Below are 21,441 nucleotides of genomic sequence, written 5' to 3' on the forward strand. Positions count from 1 at the left end.
GATGGCATAAGAGGCCAGGGCACTTAGCACCAATAAAAGGCAGCCTGGGTCTTCTTTGCAGCATGCACAGCACAACCTGCTGCAGGGAGAGGTCACTGACTCAGATACCAGTGGGTTGACTTGATGTCTATTAATATCATTTGCAGCCAAGCAGGACCGGGCTAGCACACACTGGAGCAGATCTCAGGCTTCCTCCCCTCCTGGCTGTTGGCCACAAGAGGTCAGAAAGGAACTAATCTTCTAGCCATGTGCAGCTTTGTGCACTTGGCACTGTGGGCTTTTCTGAGGGGTGAGCAAGGCTGCTTTCCTCTGTGCTACCAGCAATAAAAGTAGTGGCAGAAGAGAGATGGGCCTTTAGCGGTGCTCCGGAGCTGTCCCGGCTGCATGGACTCCCTGCTCTGCTCTGGGGCAGCAGGGTAGGATCTGGGATGGGTGGAGGGCTGGTGAGGGTTTCCCCTGTTTCAGCACAGGGCACAGAGCTGATGTTCCTCCTCTCCCTGCTCCTTTGTGAGCACAAACTCAGTCAGACTCCTAATGAGGGTCCCACAGCTGGAACTGGAGGCCCCCTTGTGCACAGGCCTCTGCAGTGGACAATTCAGAGCAGCGGTGTATGGCACTGGCCCTGGGCCAGGGCTCTGTGCTGCACTGAGGCCACGCTTTCACCTGGGGGAGCTGGGAAGCATCCCGAGCTGTCAGGACACATCAGGCTCAGTGCTCCAGCCAGGTGGGGACAAGCACATCTCGGCTGGGATGCAGCCATGGGGGGTGGGGAGTGCTGGGAACAGAGATCCCTGCTAGGAGCTGGGCCAAGACAGGTACCCTGGGTGCTCTGCTGGGCCCTGAGCAAGAGGGTGACAACTCCACAAGCCTCAGACACTGGCAGGGGCAGGGGGTCCTTGGGGGGAGGGAGGGCTTTATCTCTTTTTGCTACATCACAGCATCTCCCAACCCAGAATGCACCCTAGTGGCACCTTGGGGGAGCAGGCCACATGGTTCCTTGTGCCCCCCCCAGCCTAGTCCGTGACCCTCTAAGCCTGGACAGCTCACTAGGGCACTGGGACCAGCACTGAATGCAAGGCAAGAGTGCCTTCCACTTGCTCCCTGCAGCACAGCATGCCCTAGCACTGCACTGGTGCATCACAGCCTGACCTGACCCAGAGGGGGACTGTGCCTCCCTTTGCAGTGCAGCGCCCCCAGTGCCACCTTGAAGCCATCACTGACACAGAGGAGAAAGCACTCCCTTTCCAAGCCCCCCTGACCTGCTCAGAAGTGCTCCCCAGCCCCAGCACCAGCTGAGCAAAACCACCTTAAAACCAAATGCTCCAAGCCAAAGCCATGGACTTTCAGACAGTTCCTCCTTAAGAAGGACAGCAAAGCTACCAGTGAAAGCAAGCGAGTGCTGAAATCATTGCAGCGTGCTGGATGGGTGATTTATGCTCTGGATGATGCACGTGTGCGGGGGCGGCCTTGCCAGGGCTAGATGGCATCAGCCTCTGCTGACAACCCCTTACCCTGCTCCCTTCAAGGCCAGGTTCTCCCTGCCAGCCCCCGTAGGAAGCAACTGTGTACAGAGAGATGGTGTGGGGGGCTGGGGGAGGCAAGGGGAGGAGGGCAATACAAGGTGGGCCACGGCAGGGAGTGGGGTGAGTATGGAGAATGTTTCTTCTGGGGCATTTCCTCTGGGATTTGTTTTGGCTGAATGACTACCTCTGCTGGTGGGGCTTTGGTAGCACAGGAAGGGGTCATTATTGGTGCTGTAGGAAGACTGTGCACATCTAGGGGAGGATGGACAAGCAGTCAGATGATCTAGCTAGATAAGGTATAGGGCCATAGACAAATAGACAGACACTTATAGGAGAATAAAAGCACACACTGGGGGTTTGAGCCTCTCTCTGTGGACTTTGTTTGGCCCTGCTGGAGTGCTTTGGCCCTGAATGACTTTTTATTGTAGGCCCTACAGCTCCCTGCCAGTTCAGTGCCCCCACCCCCCCACCCCCACGGCCAAGTGCTGTGCGGCCCCAGAAGAAGGGAGGTTGAGATGTTTGGGGTGGGAGAGACTGCGGTTCTGGGCTAGGATCATCACTGATGGACATCTGTAATAACTCTGGCAGCCTCAGCTCTATCTCCTCAGGCCAGCCCCATGGTGGTGGCAACTGTTCCTTCAGAGCTGGAGTGCTGGGATGGCAGGAGACACTGGAGGCAGCAGTGAGGGAAGCAAGCTCATGGGTCACTGCTCACCTCCGTGATCCCAGCTCCTCAGATCAGCACAGCTCAGCCAGTGCACTTCAGGCCCAGCTTAGTGAAGAGCACAGTGACCACAAGGGGTTAAAGCATTGCATGCCCCCTAGGAAAGGGCTGGATCAAGGTGGATATAGGATGGAGGGCAGGGTGGGGCCTTTTTCCAAATGACTGGGCAAATATTGGGACCATATGTATTGGCCACAAAGGGCTGCTTACCCAGGAGCTGCCTGTGCTCCTACTGCCCATGGCAGAGATATATTCGTATGCTACATGAGCTCTACCTCCCAGTGCTCGCTCCACTGACACCCCTACCACACCCTCACAATCACACACACACTCGCACCTGCACCTGCAGACACACAGAGAGACACTAACTAGTGCTCCTCTCATGAATGTAGACACCAAGAGCCCCAACATCCCACCTCCCTGTTCTCCAGCTCTCCTGGCTTCTTGATGCCCAGGGAGAGTGTTTCCCCATCTGTGAGTGACAGCCACCGGGTGGACAAAATCCATTTCCCCGCTGGTATACTGCCACACCATTCTCCCTCCCCTGAACCACACTCCATTGGCTATTACAGTCACCCACTTCCCATCCCATCCGGGGGTCCCTGTGCATGCTTCACCAGGTGTGAGCTCTGCCCCAGAAGAGGCTCCATTTCCATGCTGGGGGTCAGGAAGAACAGCTTCTGCTGTGTTCTCTATGTGGGATGTTTGGAGAACAGGCTGATGCCTGGAGCAGCTGATGACCCCTCCAGTCCCTGCCTGCTGACAAGAACCAGCTGCTGCTGACAGCAGCCCAGATGCAAGTCAATGCCAGCTCAGCACAGCAGCTCCCCACACCACAGCTGCTCCTGATGTGCTATGACTGAACAGAGATGGGAAGGGGAGAGGGGGGCCCAGAGAAAATCCTGCCTGGTTTCCATATTCCTGCCCCTGCAGGATCATAAACTAGGCATGGTCACCCCAGAAGATCCCCTGTTGTCCAGAGACCTGGCATGCCCTTTGGCCAGGGAGCCAGGAGGAGAGGGTGCACAGGGGAGGGGCAGGCACTGGGCCTATGTCCACCAGTGGGCCAGTGCAGAAACTAATCCACTAACCCCAACAGGAGGGAATGGTGCCTAGCTTGTGCTAGGTCTTTTCCCCCAGTGGCTTGTTTGCCCTGGGAGCCACGCCAATGCCCCAGAAGTGAGACAGGCTTGTCCAGCAGTAAAACCCAGGGGTGTGGATGGCCGGGTGCTAGCCCCGCTTGACTTCAAGGTGCCAGGCCTCAGTTTCCTCATCTCTGTGGTTCATCTAGGGAGGGCAACCAAGGGATGCAGATTAACATCACTGCCTTGCCAGGAGAGCTTTGTCAGCAGGACACCAGAGGTCGAAGAAGCCCTTCAGCATGAGGGATGTGCTGCCCCGTGGTTGCGTATGCCAGGCACAGGGGAGCCAGCCACCCACCAGTGGGCTGATTTATTCCAGGCTATGTCGTGCCGGGAACTCTCAGAGTCTCTGCTCTGGGGAGAGAACGTTCCCTGCTACCAGCGCCCGGCTGAGGGAGCTTCGTTGAGGAGGAATGCGTCAGGATGACTGATGAGAGCAGACAGCTCAGCAGCTCTGTGGTGGGGAACCATGTGGGCTGGGAGAGGAGGGGAACTGAGGAACAGTAGCAGAGCTGGGGCAGCAGGGGGGTGTAGGGCAGGATAGAAGGACACTGGCAGAGGCCAGGGGCTGTGGGTTGGGAGTGAGGGGCATCAACAGAGCTATATAGAGCAGGTTGGGCTTGAGGAACACCAGCAGGGCTGGAGGTCAGGCTTGATGAGCACCAGTTGAAGTGGGGCTGGCACAAAGGCACTGGGTTTCTGCCTAAGTGGCTGATAGAGAAGGGGATGAGATAGGAGGAACCTTTGCAGAAGAAGAGAGTTGGGTTCAAGACAGCAGCTCCTGGGAGCAGTCTGGCTTGGTGCAGAGCCCACTGCCCCAGAACTCAGCTTAGCACCCACGGCTTGCTAGTGCTGCTGCATGCCCATGGGTACATGACAGATTCAGGACTACTCACTCTCCACTTCTCTCTCTCTCTTTTTTTTAATTTATTTTATTTTTGTGTATTCCAGGTCAAATTAGCCAGCTCAGGTCCAAATGCATTTGAATCATTCAGGAACCATATGTAGCCCTGCTACCGGCAAGTATCTTCCACCCCAGCCTGGGCCTTCAGATGCCTGCCAATGGATTTGGAAGTAACCTACATGCAGGCCCAAGTCCAGAGGCTTGGGGTTCAGCTGCCCCCAAGTTTCGCTTGCTCTCAGCCATATGGGTGGAGGAGAAAGCTAGGGAGGAGCTTCGCATTTCCATAAAGTCCGTGTGTAGCAGGAAGCCCAGCAGCCATTGACTTGCTCTCGGGGTAAGCTGAATGGGCTACTGTGGACAGCACCGTGGAGGGAGCTTGGTGCATGGATAGGGTGAGACAGAAGCACAGTGCCAGAGCCAGTGAAAGCCCCTTCATATCCCAAGCTGGAGAGGACACCACACACACACCAGATCCCACCAAGCTGGTTCAGCACCCAGCCAGCTGGAGAGGGTCTTGCAGCCCTCTACAAGCTACAACCCTCACCCATCTCAGGCTCCCTCGCAGCACATCATGCACTTTTATGACCAGTTCAGATGAAAGTAGAGTACAGTGGTTAGTGCAGGGCATCATGAGCCAGACACGGGTTCTACCCTAGCTGAGCCTAGAGGACAGTCCAGGCTGAGACTAGGGAGGCAGGAGTCCTGGGTTCCTTTCTCACTTCTATCACCAATTGAGTGGGTGAGTAGCTGCCTAGTGCCCAGGACTCCCATCTCCACAGTATATTCACCATGACACCCCCCCACCACAAAACCCAGACACACCTCTTCATGGGGAGTGAGTTGAAAGAAGGTTGGAGAAGTCACTGGAGAGCCTCCAGTGAACGTGGCAAAGAGCTTGCATCACAGGACCATAGGAAAGTAGGCCTGAAAGGGACGTCATGAGGTCATCTTGTCCAGCCCCCTGTTTAAAGCAGGATCATCCCTGACTAAAGCATTCCAGCCAACTGTCTGTCCAACCTGGTCTTAAATGTTTCCAGGGACAGAGAGCCCACCACTTCTCTAGGTAGCCTATTCCATGCTTGGCCACCCTTGTAGCCAGTCAGAAAGTTCCTCCTAATATCCAACCTACATTTCCTCTGCTGCACCTTGAGGCCATTGCTCCTAGTTCTGTCCCCTGTGGCCACAAAGAAAAGACCATCTCCAGCCTGTCTGTAATCACCCTTCAGGGCACCCTGTGGCCTCAAAATGCAGACACATTTTAACAGGCTATTTCAGAGGGGAAGGGGTTAAAGTGACTGGTCTATAGCTCTGTAGTGGAGAGGACTCAACTCAAGTTTACAGCTTCCTTGTGCTGGGAGCAGGGACAAACCCAGCAAGGACAAGACAGCTCCTACTCCAAGTCTGGCATCAACCCACAGCAAGAGTGGCAGCCCAGCTCCCTACTCCCCTCAAGATCACAAAGATGTGGGGACTCCAGCACTGAAGGATTTATTCACTGTGAACTAGCAATCTCTGTCCCAATCCAATAAAGGAAGGAAAGGAAGCCTACAAGCTAGGACAGGAACAGGTGCCAATATCAAACTGACCCCCCCTTTCCTGCCTCCCCAAATGCTGAGAGTCAACATGAGTCACAGCTACCCCCACTGCACTGAGTCACCAGCCTTGAGAATGGCATGAACATGGGAAAGGGGAGGGACACACAGGTTGGGGAGCCACTACTTCTTTGAACACAATAACCAGCTTCAAGGAGGAGTGAGGAGAAGAAAGAGAAAACAGCTGGAAGCCCTAGGCAACATAAGGGCTGAGAGGATGGCTAGAAAGACAGGACTCCAGGTCGCTGAGAACCAGCTCAGCACAGCCCCAGCCTCATTCATCCAAGGCACTGCAACAGCTCAGCCCTTCCTCCAGGCAGCTGTCTTAGTGTGTTTTGGGTTGAGCCACAGCCTGGTGAGGGGCAGCAAGCAGACTCCACCTAGCACATGACAGAAGGCACCAGCACTGTTCCCCAACACAAGGTAGATGTAATGTCACCCAGTAGATCCAGCCCTGGCCTCACTAGAGCTTGGTGGGTGCTCTCTGGTGGGACTGTAGGTCCCCCCCTGCTTCCAATGAGAAAAGTGTGTCCAAGCCAACATCAGTCTCCACCCAACACCACCCAACCACTCCATAGAAAGTTGGGGGAGGGGGGAAATCCAGTACTATGGAGCAGGATCCTGGCCCTGAGGACCCACAGATGCTGCAGTCCATGCCTGTGGATGATGCGAGATGGTGCACTCAGCATAGTACAGCAGATTATTTTTTAAGGGACTCCCCAGAGCTGTGTACCTCTACTGCCCCCAGCTCCATATCCAAAGTAGCATAGCATGCCATTCTCAGCTGGAGCTGTGCTGACTGGCAAGGGGACAAGAGGTAGCAGGAAGCAGAGGTGCAGCAGTGGGCTTCCCAGGGAGCAAGACAGCAACCCCCTTCCCCCCTCCTAATGCAGAGGCCCTCCATAGCCCACCCAAACAGCATCAACCTTTCCACGAGGATGCTAAGAACTGCATTGACAGCTTAGTGCCTGACATCAGAATGGCTCCAGGCCCAACTTTGGATTGTCCTCCACCCCAAAACAGCCAGCCATGGAGCTGAGCTGCCCCCTTCCTCCCCTAGCCCTGGGGAGTTACCCCAGACAGCAGAGAGGCTGGCTCTCATTGATCATGCCCAGGGCAGTGGTGGAGTTTTAGTCTGGTGAGGCCCTCCACTACTCTTCTCTAAAACCTAAATACTGCTCATAGTCCACTGCTAGTGAGAGAGTGTCTGCAATTTAGACAAGGGCAGTTTTAAACAGAAATAGGACTAGTCTCCTCTACAACCCCCTTCACCACAGCCAACCCAGGAACCTGCTGTGGTGCTGCACACTGAGCTGGCTCTGATGCAGCAGCACCATCTCCTGGCAGTACTGAGGAGGGCCCTCCAGCAGATTTCCTTTTGGGGCATGCAGCAGCCACATATAGGGCCAGAGAAGGATGGCAGGGTAGCCAAGAACTCCAGGAGGCCTTCACAGATGTCATAGGTTAAAGCCTTAGAGGAAGTAAAGCAGACAGAACACCAGCTCAGGGACTTGCAGCTATTTTATTGCTTATGAACACCAGGAGGCATTTGGTACAAGTTCTTCTGTTTAAAGAAGGGGAAATAAAAAAAAAATAAAATAAATAAAATAAAAAATTGTAGGGCCATTACTAGGCTCAGTATTCCCTCAGGGGACAGAGTCACTTCAGAAACCCCAATGCAAGGCTTTGGGGGAAGGGAGAGGAAAGGAAAACCCAGGAGTATTATAGTCTAGCCAGAACACAAAAAACAAAAACAAAAAACACACCTCTCCCCATCCCTACCCAATAGAATATGGCTTCACCCTTGCCATACTAAAAAACAAGAACTACATATTTTAAAGAGCCAATGAGAAAGTAAATCCCATAGGATACAATCCTGCCAGCCCAAGCCCCAGGTCCTATGATTTTTCACTTCTTTTGTACATGACTTGTGCTCCTGGTGCCTAAAAAGAACAAGCCCCCATTTTGCCAGGGAAAAGCAAGGCGGCATCCCCCAGCCTGGGAGATACAGGCTCTAGGCCACCTTTTCTGCCTTGCTGTCCAGAGGCAGCTGGAAGAAGGAGCTGAGGTTCACCTCCACTTCCACCTCATGGCAGCAGCGACGTTCATTGAAGAGCCCCGAGAGGTCACTCTCCAGTTTAGCCTTGAAGCGTAGGAAGAACTGGAAGCTGCCCGAGCTGGTCCTATGCCCCCGGCGCCGCCACCAGCCCTGCTTGGGCCGCACAAAGAGCTTGTGGCTGAAGAGGCTTCTCAGGTTGTCTTCTACCTGCACATAATTGTGCCATCGGCGGCCCATGCGCTGCTGCCACTTCCTCCGTGGCCGGTAGTTCCTGACCTGTCAAGAAGGACAGGCCAGGGTTTCTGCACAGCCCTGCTCCAAGCCTGAAGGCAGAACAGATCAGGCCATCTCTCCCCATCTGAAAGTTTGGCTCTGGCTTGGAATGCAGGATCCTTCCTAGGTCCTGCCATGCTCCCTTTAGCCAGCATGCCATCCCTAACCCCCTTTGTAAGGGTACCCGCCCCAAGGTGTATTCCTCAAGTCCAGCAAGCATTTTTGCAGCTTCAGGCCAGTTTACCCTTTGGTCAGGTTCAGAGATGAAGACAGTTACCTTCCGTTTTCTCTTTGTGGGGTCATGCACTGTCAGATGCCGCTGTAGACTCTCCTGGGAGAGGGATTAAAAATAAATAAATAAATAAATAAAATAAAATCAATCAATCAATCAGTCATGGACAAGCTAGGCTTAGGTCAGGAACAGTTAAGGACTTCCTGGGGTTGGAGAAGCATATGGGGTATTCCATCCTAGGGCAGTACAGGAGTTTCAGTAGATCTATAGACAAGAACAAGCTGCATCTGCTAGGATGCAGATCACCTCAGGCCAACTGGGATGCCTTATGGCAAGATGAAGTCCAGCCAAGGAGGGGGGAGGACCACATAAAAGAGCCACCTGCCAGAACTACCCATTAAGTTGCTTAACTGGCAAGTTGGACATTCCCCATGATGGATAGAGTCTGATGCAAGTGCCTCCTTCCCACCCCAGCTAGCTCCGTGCCATGGAGCTTCTGCCACTGTGGGGAGATTGCTTGGTAGGACTATCTGCAATCCCTGCAGCCCACAGCCACTTCCCTAGTGCCTAGAGGGAGAACCCAGTGCCTTCATACCTGCATGGCAAAGGCCTTCCCACAACCAGTGAAGTAGCAGTGGTATTTCAGCAGCTGCAGGTGCACTTTCTTGATGTGGCTCTCCAGGTTGAAGACTGTAGTAAAGCAAGCCCTGCAGTCTATCCTGGGACACAGCAGTCTTGGCTTTTGTTTGGCATGGGAAGGCTTATGTCTCCTCAGGCCATTGGGTTTCTTGAAGGTCTTCAGACACAGCTGGCACTTGTACTCCACTAGGACAGAGGAGCAGGGGTCTGAGCCTCCAACCCCCCCCCCCCCCCAGGTCTTCCATGAGCTCCATTCTAAATTTTGGAGAGAGAGACAGCGAGATATCAAAATCCCAGGGCTTCCCAAACCAAAGCTGGGCCCTCACTTGGGTGATGCATGGAATGGAACCTTCACTTCCACCAATCAGATGGCAATGCAAGGGGTCTGGATGCTACCCATGCAGGACATGCTAAGAGGAATGGGAGTACACTGGATTTAGGGCAACTCAAGATGTTCTAGGCCATGGCAATGTAGGCCTCTCCATCTTCCTTACCAGGATGCTCCTTCAGATGCTTCTGAAGCTCTGTCCAAGTGGGCAGGACAATCTGGCAATCCTCCCTGGGGCATGGGTATCCTGGAAGGAGAACCAATGGGCTAAAGGGGAAATTCTTAGGACAACACATACTGCAGTTGACACCACTCCCATGCACAACCTTAAATTGGGAACTTCCCATCAGGTGAAAGCTGGACTCTACTCCGATTCTAAAAAAAAAATCTAGAGCTGTTGAAGAACCATGAGCTTTAAACAGAGCAGCCCAGTGTCACCAAGGGAAAAGTGGTGACAGGTAAGAGGGAGCACCAGGGAACAGTCAGCCTGATGGACACCAGAGAACATGAGGGTGAGATTAGACAGCCAAATCTCATTTTGCCTGCCAGCCCTGTAAAGGAGAAGGCATTCATGCATCTCACCAGCATGTCTCTTCTGGTGAGCTTTCCTCTTGGCAGCACTGATGAATTTCATGCCACATCCTGGCTCTTGGCACCTGAACAAGGCAGAGAAGCATGGTGTAACTGCTCCTTTCTTCAGGGATGGGCAAGAGTTCCTAGGGATGCCACTTTACCCTGGAAAGCAGAGATATCCCAGGGTTCTCCAGAGAGATTAAGGCAGCAAGATGTCTCACTTGGAATAGTCTAGTGTGCCAGTCCCCTACCCCCAAAAGAGAGAGAAGTCCAGAGAAGTAAAGCTGATGAGAGCACAAGCCTATCCAGCTCTGTTATCTGGCCCAGAGCTAGCAGTTGCCAAGCATCAATGGCATGTCATTTTGAAGTGACAGGGTGCCACATTTCAAGACAAACATGAAGTCACCCCAAGGAGAACTTGGTCCCTTAGTCAGCCCCTTCCCTTTGCCAGGAGACACTTACACAAATGGCAGCACTTTAGTATGCTCAGTCCAATGCATCTTGAGAGCCTTCTTTTTCCTGAAGACCCTCTCACAACCCTGGTGGCTACACTGGAGGGAAGAAGGTCAAGATGGTTGACCTGATGCATTGAGAACAGGCTTGCCCATGCCCCTTTCACACCAGCTAGCACCAGGCATAACAGTCTCCATGGTACCATGCAGCACCAGCAGGCTTGCTGCAGCCCCAGGCAGGTACCCACAAGGGCACAACCAAGGAGTTTGGGGAGATCACCACTCAAGAAGGGACTAGCAGAGCTCATTTACATGTCATTGGAAGCTGTGGTTTAAGAGGTTTGGTCATGCTAGCAGCAGCCCCTCCAGCCTGGTGGACACGCATGGCATAAGACAGATGGCACAGGCAAGAAGTAGTTCATTAGCTGGGCTGATCCAACTATCAAAAGCAGCTATGAGTTCCTCTCCAGGAGTTCCCATTAACAGGAGCAGTGTACCATGCTGGGGCTTTCTGCTTGGCCCTGCCTCTGGAGAGAAGCCTTCCTCACTATCCCCAGCACAGCACTGGCTCTTACTAGAGAGCCAGATGCTCAAGTTCTGGCTCCCTCCTGTGGCCAGAAGAGCAGCTTCCTCATTTTAAGCCCTGGGAAGTCAAATACTAGTCCTTTCCAGATGGAAGGGCCAGGTGAGAAGGTCCTGAGGGTCTCACTTACCCATACCACTTACTGCTGCCAAGCTTTCCCTAGTTTGGCTTCAGTAGAGCAGCAGCCTCCCCAGCCATGAGGCCTCCAGGTATGACAGGCCCCCCCATGGTATTTAGGCCTGAGGGCATTTGGTCACAGGCGGGCTCATCTCAAGCCTAGTGCTCTATCCAGCCTGCATTACCTGGAATGAATTTCTGTTGCCATGCTGCGACTCGCAGGGCTTTTGTAGCTGGTTATTAGTCACCAAGGCAGATTCACAACCCACATCCAAACACCTGTGGAAGAGAAAGCCCTGCACATCAGCAGGTCCTAGCTTAGGAACTGCCCTCCCATTTGGAAGGGAGACAGGCTCAGCATAACTTTCTTGCAGCCTGGGCTGGGGCATATCAAGGTACCTACTTCTGGTCCAGCTTAGGACCTTTCTGTGCATCAGTTACCATGCCTGACAGAAGGTGGCAAGTCATCATTCCTATCAGGGTGAGGACTGCCTCACTGGGAAAACAAGTCAGAGCTCCTGGTCTTAGCTAGGACTTCAGCAGCCCCTTCTCCCACAAAGGAGAAAGATGGGAGAGAAACTCAGTACAGCTGCAAGGGTCCTGCTGGATACTATACCTCCCCCCCCCCAGATCCATTAGACCCTACAAGAACCCAGGAGCTGGAGTCACAGTGGGGTGGATACAGAAAAAGCCACCTCCCTGCCCCACCTACCAGACATCACTATGCTGCAGCTTGTGCTTTTGCAGAACATCTCCATGCTGGAATCGCTCTCCACAGCCAGCTTGGTCACACACCAGCTCCTGAAGGGGGAAGTGTCAGAAAGGAGCTCCAGCACCACCTTCACAGAGTCCCTTGACCCTGCTTCCCCTCCACCATATAAATAGGCACTATATCAGCCAAGTTAACTGGAGGCAGAGGCAGGTCCCAGGTCCAAGGCACATTGCAGGGGAGGGCTAGTATTGGGCTTTCAGTATTACTCAGCACACTTCAGGTCACAGATTTGCAACTTAAGCAACACAGCCCACATTAAAATTGATCTGCATCATCCCTGGGGAGACCATTCAAGTCCAGTAAATGAGACAGGCAGCTCTGCTCCATAATGTTTATGCTCTGGGACTCATAAGTCCTCCTCTCAAAGCACACAACCCATCCATCCCCACCAAGGCCTTTTCTCCCTCATGTAGCTCAGCCCCAGGTACACTCAAGCAACAGGGTTCTCAGGTGAGCACATCAGAAACCCTTAGAGAAACAACGAGCAGAAAATTCATGGCTCTCATACTTTCTTGGAAGGCAAGACTCTCCTCAGAGCCACCCCCAGCTCTTACCTCCTCTTGGGGTACAGCCAGAGCTGGCCCCCACTCCTTGCAGGGACAAGATGAAGCAGCATTCCCAGAAGAAGGACTGCTCTCCCCAGGCTCTGCCATACAGCAGAGTACAACACTGTACAATACACCCAAGACCAAACTCAACTCCCAGATATCTGCACACAACACACCCCTATCCCTTCACTTTTACCCAGTGTGCTCCATTTATAGCAGAGATGGATGCAGCTGCTGTCTATCAGCTCAGTGATAGGCAGTGCCCTGGTCTTGGCTCAGGATTTTGCTATTAGCTTCATTATTGGGAAAGGAGATTGGGGAGTTTGTGGAGAAGGGATTGGCTTTATCCTGGTATTTCCCTGGATAGGTGTGGGAAGGGTGGATTTAATCTGATGGGGGCCAGGCAACTGAGCTCTGATCTCTCTCTGGTGTGTGGAGCCAAGTCAGTGATTTGTCCCTTTACCTCAGTGCAATCTACCTCGTTAAGGCCCCTGGCAGCCTGGTATCAAGGCCCTGTTCTTCATGGTGTCTGATGCCCTCTGAGGTCCTGGACTGAAACTCCTGGGGGTACAATAGCCCCAAGCACAGTACCCCCTCTCCTCCTCCTGCTGATCTTCAGGGTCAGGGAGAGCTGCAGTCCATCATTATCTGTGCTGCTGCAAAACCATTGCAGGAATGGTCCCTGGGTGCAGCGTTGGCTCTCTGCTGTAGCAGAGGGGCTGTGACAGCTGCTTTAAAGGAGCTGAAGCACATTCAGCCAGGGCAGAGTTTTTCTAAAACACCATGTGACCCCAGTGGAAGGCAAATATTTCTCCGCTCCCTCATCATGGAGGCTCAGGCCCTCGTGTCTACCTGGAGCATACTGCGAGATCAGGGCCTTCCTCTCTAATCAGGCCAGTGATTTTTCCTTTCAGAGGGTCCTCTAAAGCAGAAAGAACCAAGTTCTCCAAAGTGATTGCTGAGAGACAGGCCCTAGTCAGTGTAGCATTAGATCTGAGCTCAGCTCAGGATCCAGACTGACTGAACTGAGCCCTCCAGATCCAAGGTGGGGCTGGGTCTGGATTCTGAGCCATGGAAGTTCTGCAGCAGGGGCCCATCGCTGGGGTGAAGACAGCACGGACTGGTGGGTGAGGGCACAAGGCAGGGACTGTGGACACCTGGTTTCTGTTCCTCAATTTGCCCCTGACCTGTGGCATGGCTTGGAGCAAGCCCCCGGGCCTTGCTGTCTGCCCTCCTGACTGCTGGCACTCCTAGCAGCAGCTCCTAACACAGCTTGGGTGGGTCTCTAGGTGCTACTGTAATAACCATGATAAAGACCAAGGCTGGAAAATCTTTGCTATGGAGACAAGTGCTCTCTGGGGAGTCTCCCCTGTCCCTTTGTGATGTCATGGCGGGGGTGGGTCCCTTTGTGACACTTTTGCTTCTCTGGCTGAGGAGGAGAGGAGCAGCTGCCAACAAGAGCTTAGTGGTGAGTGGAGGAAGGAGGCAGTGGCTTGGATCAGCAGTTGCTGTGAGTTAAGAGGTTAGGGCCTGAACATACAAGCTCGGGGGCAAAGCAACTAGCAAGTTGTTTTCCCCTTTGTGTGCAATTGGGTGGGTGAGTCTTGGCTCAGTTTCCAGCTGTCAGGTAACTGCATCTCAGAAGCAACCCCCATGCCAAGGATTGTGTGAGTCCTGGATGCTGAGGCTAAGAGACCTGTGAGTGGGGGCTGCAGAGTTTGTCCATCAGCTCCACCATCCTTTGATGCAGCAGGGTGAATACAGCCTATCTTCCTTGGGGAAGAGGGATGAGGTTGTTTGTTCCAGCCCATGTTAAATCTCTTTGACTTTAACTCTACAGAGCTATATGACCTTTATGTGCTCCTGGAGCACAGCGAGGAATGAGCAGCACCAAACCTCACCACAGCTAGTGCCCGGTGGAGGAAGGCAGCTACGTTGGACATGGATCTGGTAAGGAGCTTGTGTGGAGGCATCAAAGCAGTTCAGCCCATGACACTGCTGAGGCAGAGAGCAAGAGCAGCAGCGGTTTTCTGCCCAAGTCAAACCCTGCTTCCTCCATGCCATGTCCTTCTCTGACACATGGGGAAACTAGGGAAGAAACCTGCCCAGACTGGGTCAGTGCTGGGGGCAGGGACAGAACCTTCATTGCAGCTTCTGCTTTCTGATCTCACTTCTCAGCATCTCTGATGTCAGAGGGCAAAGTTCGCAGCCTGATGGCATCAGTTTAGAAGTACCATGTCCAGGTATCAAAGACACCTCCCTGGCTGCAGCTGTTGCTTCTGAACAAACTCTTTCAGCTCCCTTTAGCAGCCACTCACCCCCTGATCCCTTCTCTATCTGTTCTGTCCTAGTGCACAGAAATCCAGGGCTGAGTGCTCTATTCCAGATGAGGCCACCCCACTAGCCCATCTCATGGCCTCATCTTGTTCTCTGGGCTGATTATTCACCCCAGGACACATATGGGCCACAGGGCAACCAGTGTTAACCTAAGCGCCACAATGACACAGAAACCCCTCGTTAAACTGGAAGAAGCAAGGACCAGTGGAAAAGCAAATATTAGTTAGTGCTGGTGCCATGACTAATAGAGAGCATGTGCTACATTATTCATGAGTGCAGAAAAGGCAGACCCATGGCAGACAGCAAACCAAAAATACCCAGTACTGTTTTGTGCCTGTCTACTTAGCTCATCATCTATCCACAGGTGATAAGATGAAAAGCCACAAGTGGCTCTGGAGCCACAGTCTGGGCACTGCTGTCCTGGCCCATTCCTCATGTCCTTCAGTGCTTTGCTTGCATTCCCCACCCCTGCTGTGCCCATAGCAGATGTTTCCTTCTAGTGACGAGTGACATCTGAGTCACTTTCACAAATGGTTCCAGCTAATTTAGGGCAATGAGCATGAATAGTCCAAATGACTGCTTCTAGTGCTCAGGATCATGCAGAGAGCTGAGAACTGAAGCAAGATCTCCCAAGGGCCCAGGCAAATGCGCACACACTTTCTGAAACAGTGGAATTTATTTTCCTTGCCATTTTCCCAGTGAGGTGTTTTCCTTGCATTCATCAAACCTGAATTTCATCCAATAACACGCTGCCTATTTGCTGAGCCTGCATGGGTCCCAGAACTCCTAGCTTCAAGCTCCCCTCCTCTCCGCCCACCCCCGGTGCTACACCCTAGAAACCGAGATCCTCCTGCCTCCCTAGGTCTCCAGATCTATACACCTGCCTTGGTTTCTTCTCCCCCCTCAGACTGTGGAAGATATTGAGGACATGCAGCTGGATTCACAAGGAGAAGTGCAAGCAGACAGGTCAAAACTGATTGGCAGCCATGACAAGGGCATGAGCATGATAGTGCTCACCTTAAATGGAGTTGAGGTGGAACCCATCACCCCAGCAGCTCCAGGAGAACACCCACTGAATAGGGGCACAGACCAGATCATGGAAGTGATCTGTGGCTTCTTGGGAGCTGCCCCAGGGCACACAGCACAGATGTCAGAGGGGCTGATCCAAGTCATGAATGAAGACAGCTGCTGGGGTTCAGAAGGGACAGGCCATGAACCTAAGGCAAGAGGACCAGAGTCATCATTTGTGACCACACCCAATAAATCACTGCTGTGTATGAAGGAAGAATTGCTGGCCAGCCTGGAGGAGCCCAGGGAGCTGGGGAAGCAGAGAGGCTACAAAAACATCAAGTCTACAATGGGGGAAAAGACCCATTCCAGGGTTGGTGATGACACTGAGGGCAGCTGTGAGGGAGACCAGCAGGAGGTGACTGAGCAACAGGGTAGAGGATTATCACCTGGTACAGACACTTTGCTTGAGCACCAGGACAGAAATCTGCCCAGTGAACTGAGAGAGGAGGACTCCTTCTTGCTGCAGGATGGCAAGAAGGAGCAAGAGAGCTTGGAAGTCAGCCTGGAGGAGCTGCTGGTCCCCATCCTTAGGAAGTCGGACCTGTGCCAGGGGGCTGAGTCCCAGCACTGTTTGCCAGGAGTGGTCACCATCACCTGTCTGGCTGAGTCTCCCAGCTTAGATGCCTCTGATAGGTTGGAGTGCCAGCTCCCTCCCAGCTCTGTGTTCAAAGCCTGGGCAAAGTTAGGCCCTGGCTCTTGGCTGGGCCCTCCCCTGGTCTTTCCACACAGGAAGGATGGCAGGATTCACTGCATCAGGTTATTCCCTAAGGGCTTTGGGCCAGAACTGGAAGAGGGGATCAGGCAGTGCTGTACAGGCTGGGTGGCCAGTGCTGGGACTTTATTGTGCAAGGCCAAGAAGCTGTTTTCTAGTTATCAGCTCCACTCAACTGAGGGTGCCCAGGTATCAGGAGCACAAGAGGTGAGGAGCCAGGCAAGGAGCTGTCTTTCTCATAGGGTCAGCACTATAGACATTGGGTGACTCACAGAGCCCTAAAGGGACAATAGGGAAGGGTTCATTTCTTGGCCCTGTCAAAGATTCCTTGTGAGCCTTGGTCAAGTCACCTAGACTCTCCATGGCTCAGTTCCCCACCTGTAAAATGAGGGTAATAATCCTCCCTTTCTTCCACCCTTGTCTGTTTAGATAATGGGCTCTTGAGGTAAGGATTCTTACTCTATTTATGTCTAGTGCCTGGTGCAAGAGTGTCCCCAGTGTGTATGTGTGCGGGTGGAGGTGTCTTTTGTACATCAAGTTCCCTGCCTATAGAATGGGGATGATCATTCTTTCTCTGTCTCATCTCTTTATGCTGCAAGTTTTTTGGGACAGAGCCTGGCTCTGTGTCTGTGCAGTCCCTGATGCAATGGGACAACCCCCCCAATCATTTAGGCCCTCCAGGCACAGACATATGAACAATAACAACAACAAAAGAGGCTGTGATAGGAACAGTATTTGTGGAGCATCATCCATTTGGTATGCTCTGAGTGTTCTGCAAATGCTGACAGGCTTTAGCTGGGTCTGGGGTCTGAATGAGGGACAGGGGCAGCTGCACCTTATGCAGCAAGTCAGTGGTAAGATCAAGAACACAACCCATGGGTCCCCGCTGCAAATCAAGTCGTATCCAAAGAGGGTTGAGTGAATTCAGAAACAGGTGTGGAAGAAGTATCCACAAGGGAACAGCTGGTCTGGAGGGGCTATACTGTCCATTTCCCTGTCTAGAAAAGCCTAAAGGAACATCAGTGTCATAGTTTTAAGTCTATAAAAGGCATATTCTGATCACCTTGTGTCACAGAGACCAGTACATTTGACCCAGTGGTTCCTGCCTCAAGCCCAGATTTCTAGAAAGGAGCATAGTCTTGTAAGGATCCTAAACAACAGAGAAACAGCTGTAGCCCTGGATCCCTGGCTCCAGGTTAATTACCCAACCTGTTACAAATTGTCTGCTCTAACCCAGGTTTGTCTACGCAGCTCCCAGACACTGGCTCATGCGCTAAAGATATCTGTCTGGCATCTCCCCTGGCAGTTGCAGGCAGGCTGTGATTGAGTCACCTCGTGAATAAACTAAATAGCTTGAGCTCCTTATGATTCAGGTGCAAGTCAGCTTCTGACCTATCGCTTTCTCTGGGAATTCTAGGCTGCTCTCATTGCTGCCCTTCAGAAGACAACACTGCCTGGTACCAAGCCCTCCAGGCACCTGGAGTGCCCACCTGCTACCCACGCTATGCCTGCTCAGCCAAAGCCTGGGGATCTCTCCCCTTTCTGCCTCCAGCGGGTTATCCAGAGACTGAAACTACTGATGTTGGTGAAGAAAAAACCCTCCAGTTCCTAGCAGAAACTCTCCTATCTAAAAATGGTTGCCATCCCTATTAAAAGGAATTGTCAAGTATGCTGTGGGTTTGGGAGTCTCGGCTGTGCTAGACAGCCTTTGCAATACACGAGAAATGTTCTCCCGATCTTTGCATAATTGGCTTCTGCAGTTCAGGTGCTGGAAAGCTCAAGGCAATGGGCTCAATGTGCTCCATCTTGGTGTCTCTAGGTGCTCACAACATGATTCGCTGTCATAGGAAAGCTTAAGAAAAAAAATCACTTTGTTGTGTGATCGGCATGGGTATTTTACTGTTTTCCTCAGCTCCTGTGCATCAACAATTGTCCTCATAAAGAACTGCAAGGGCTCTTGGGGCTTTCCTTGGCAGCACAGGGTTGCCTTTAATTCAGAGATGTAAACATCACTTGGTCTCCCAGGCCAGGACCATGGGCCTCCTTATAGGCCAAATCCAGATCCACCTCTGGCAGCAGGGTGAGCAGCATAAAGGAGCTGCAGGGCTGGGGAACACAGACATTACTCATCCCACCACTACCAAAGCACAGTCCCAATGGGGATCCATACCCCAAAATATAGCAGTAAGCCCCATCTCTGGTTACTCCACCCCAAATTCCCAACACCTCCAGGAGCCCTGTGGACCCGATGACAGCTCCACAGGCCAGATCCAGCCACTGACTGTATCTTTGAGAACTTTCCTTTGATCAGGCAGGGGCTTCTCAACTCTGGCAAGTGCTGAAGTGGTTAGCAGCCTGATGGGGGGTGCTCAGTACCTACAGATCAGGAGTGATTGAGACCCAGGCACCCTCCAACAAACAATGTCAGAGCTTCAGAGGCTGCAGCAAAATAACTCCCTAACCCATCATATGTTGCTCAGTACCTGATATAATCCTAGAATTTCCAGCAAGCCCAAGAGAACAGCAGATATGTGACATAGATGCTTAGTGTCCTGAACAAGCAGCTGCTTTTAAGCACATCATCTTGGCATTTCTCTTCCTTTTACCTTACAAGTCAACTTTATGTACCATTTCCTTGAAGCCATATCAGCAGGGAGCTGGCAACAGCCTGATCTATCCCACCACAGCTGTCCAGGTCCACTGCTATTTAATCTGTTTAAAACCAAGGCCCTCCGGCTCTCAGGAGGGAGAAGCCCCTGCCCATGACTTTGCAGGAACGGGGGTTTAAGTTTATAGTCAGTTGTTCACAGACCCAGGAAGCCTGTCACTGCCTGCTTGGGTTGCTAAGTAACAGTCAGTCTGGCCGCTATTAAATCTAGACCATTCAGCATGTACAAAATTCAGCCTCACTGCTCCGTTTCCCAGATTACATGCCATTAACAGCACTGCCCCCAAACCAGCTACATTTCCCCTTTCAAGGGTCCCTGGAGCACCTTACCAGGCTGCAATTCAGAAAGACAGAGAGGAGCATTATCAGATTTTAGTATGTGCCCTACATTCTGCTTTTGGTAGGGGCAGGCAGCTCCTCTGCTTTGAAATCCTAAGGGAAATCTATGCCCTTTGCCAAGGAGTGAAGTCAACTTGAACAGTTGCTAGTTGCACAGGCTATCATTAAAAAACTTGACTTGTTTTACATTCTCATGCACAAATTAAGTCAAGTGTTCAGGGAAGGCCTCTTTCTTCTCAAGGTAGCAGAATCCTTGTAAGAGGGCCACCATCTTCTGCTCTACAGATAGCTATGATTCCATGATGGGCAAATTCTCACATGGCACTTATGCTTATCCCACATTCCCTCCTCCATCTTGGAAGATAGTCCCTGCTATTCTCTGAGGGCACTGGGGTAAAAGGGTAGGGTGCCTTGCATGGTACTCAGGATCCCATGAGTAAAGCAGACAGTCAATCTTCTGCCTAAACTATAGTTCCCCTGCAAATGTGCCTTTAATTAATGCAAAATACTGACTGCTCTCAATAGGTGTGAAACTACACTACACTACAGGGTGAACAGTTACACAAAACTGAGACTTCAAAAGCAGCACCGTCTGACTACAGAACGCGACTGAGCTCAGGCCCAAGCTAAAAATCTCTTCCTGCATTTTAAAGCCATTTAGCCAAAACTAAACCCCAATCACTGTATCCTGTCCACTGCTTGCTTTCATGAACAAGACAGAACCCAGATTCCAGATAACATCCTTTGCACTTGCCCTTTGATCTTTAAATTCTAGCCATGGTAGACAAGATCTCTAAAACCAACAGAGGAGTTGTCAACAGGGCTGTACTGACTATACTGCAGGCAGCTGTCCTCTATTTATGCATAAAACAAGCTTCTGATGCTTAAGTGTCTGCTAGGGCTCAGTTAAGGACAAAGGTTGTCTCTGACCTCTGAAAAAACTGAAGCACCTCTGAAAAGGCTGTCATGTGTGATGGGCTTCTCCATAGAAGATTTAACCATGTATGGATACATTCTCAACCATAAGATGGGGAGGAACATGAGGTCATGACTGAATTGGAAAGGTTTTATCCAATATGCAGCTGGAAACATAGGTAGCAAAGGTTCATAAACATGCACCCAGGCACAAGCGTGCCAGGAGCATACTCCCATGTACTACTCCATATGTACTGTAAAAAAGAAAGCAATGTAAAGAACTGCTTAAGTGTCCTGCATAAAAGGTTTAGGTTGATGGAACAGGTATCCAGTACCCAGAGGACAAGCTGAAGTCTAAAAAACTGCTGCCCTAACACAACAAACTTCACATCACCATTTTCCCCAAGAGGATCTTTCTTCACAATATCTCACATCAATCTTCACTTGTGAACATGCCCTTGGCTCCAACTTCTTCTGACCCTAGCTACTTCCCTGCCAACATGAGACACCACCATGGAGGGATCAGTCGCCAATAGGTGTCTTGCCACAGGAAGTCAGCAGCAAGAACTTCTCCTTTGTAAACCTCTGTCCTAAGCTCCAGGGCCTTCCTCCAGCCAATGAGATTCTCACTGCCTGCCCCTAGATGTTAGAGATGTTCTGTATTTACAACAAGCAAGCCACGGTTAGTTATGCTACTCCCAATTTTAGTGCAAGCCACAAGTCATTAGACCCCAGAGCTTGTGTAAAAGAACAGGGGTGGCCAACTTGCAGCTCAAGTGCCACATGTAGGGCATGGGCAGCCTGTGTGTAGCACCCAGCAGATTGGGGTGGGGATAGGCAGCAATGGCTAGATAGGGCAAGAAGCAGAAAGCAGAGTAGCAATCAGGTAAGAGGAAGGAATTGGAATAGCACTGAGGGAGGATGCTTACTAAAAAGGC

At 51.9% G+C, this 21,441-nt stretch overlaps 2 protein-coding genes across 4 annotated transcripts; one reads left to right on the forward strand and one right to left on the reverse strand.

Annotated features, from left to right (window-relative positions):
* Positions 1-7,388: 7,388 nt before the first annotated feature.
* On the reverse strand, positions 7,389-12,660 carry LOC102568345 (P43 5S RNA-binding protein). 2 transcript variants are annotated; one of them, XM_006274980.4, is made up of 9 exons: positions 12,468-12,660; positions 11,854-11,942; positions 11,327-11,420; positions 10,452-10,540; positions 9,999-10,072; positions 9,583-9,663; positions 9,045-9,274; positions 8,495-8,548; positions 7,389-8,220 (listed from the first exon to the last, which is right to left on the reverse strand). In XM_006274980.4, exons 1-9 carry the CDS (start codon positions 12,564-12,566, stop codon positions 7,900-7,902), a joined length of 1,131 nt encoding a protein of 376 aa, XP_006275042.2. In that variant the 5' UTR covers positions 12,567-12,660; the 3' UTR covers positions 7,389-7,899. The 2 variants fall into 2 exon arrangements, with proteins under 2 accessions (XP_006275042.2, XP_019338046.1); XM_019482501.2 differs by lacking the exons at positions 10,452-10,540; positions 11,327-11,420.
* A 228-nt stretch (positions 12,661-12,888) lies between these two features.
* Positions 12,889-20,374, forward strand: LOC102571286 (uncharacterized). Of its 2 annotated transcripts, none has more exons than XM_019482503.2 (4): positions 12,889-13,929; positions 14,302-14,411; positions 15,706-16,788; positions 17,999-20,374. In XM_019482503.2, the coding sequence occupies exons 2-4, from the start codon at positions 14,403-14,405 to the stop codon at positions 18,191-18,193; spliced, it is 1,287 nt and encodes a 428-aa protein (XP_019338048.1). In that variant the 5' UTR covers positions 12,889-13,929; positions 14,302-14,402; the 3' UTR covers positions 18,194-20,374. The 2 variants fall into 2 exon arrangements, with proteins under 2 accessions (XP_019338048.1, XP_019338049.1); XM_019482504.2 differs by lacking the exon at positions 12,889-13,929 and adding an exon at positions 13,940-14,215.
* Positions 20,375-21,441: the final 1,067 nt, after the last annotated feature.

Source organism: Alligator mississippiensis, chromosome 4, assembly GCF_030867095.1.
Source record: "Alligator mississippiensis isolate rAllMis1 chromosome 4, rAllMis1, whole genome shotgun sequence".
Classification (NCBI taxonomy): domain Eukaryota; kingdom Metazoa; phylum Chordata; order Crocodylia; family Alligatoridae; genus Alligator; species Alligator mississippiensis.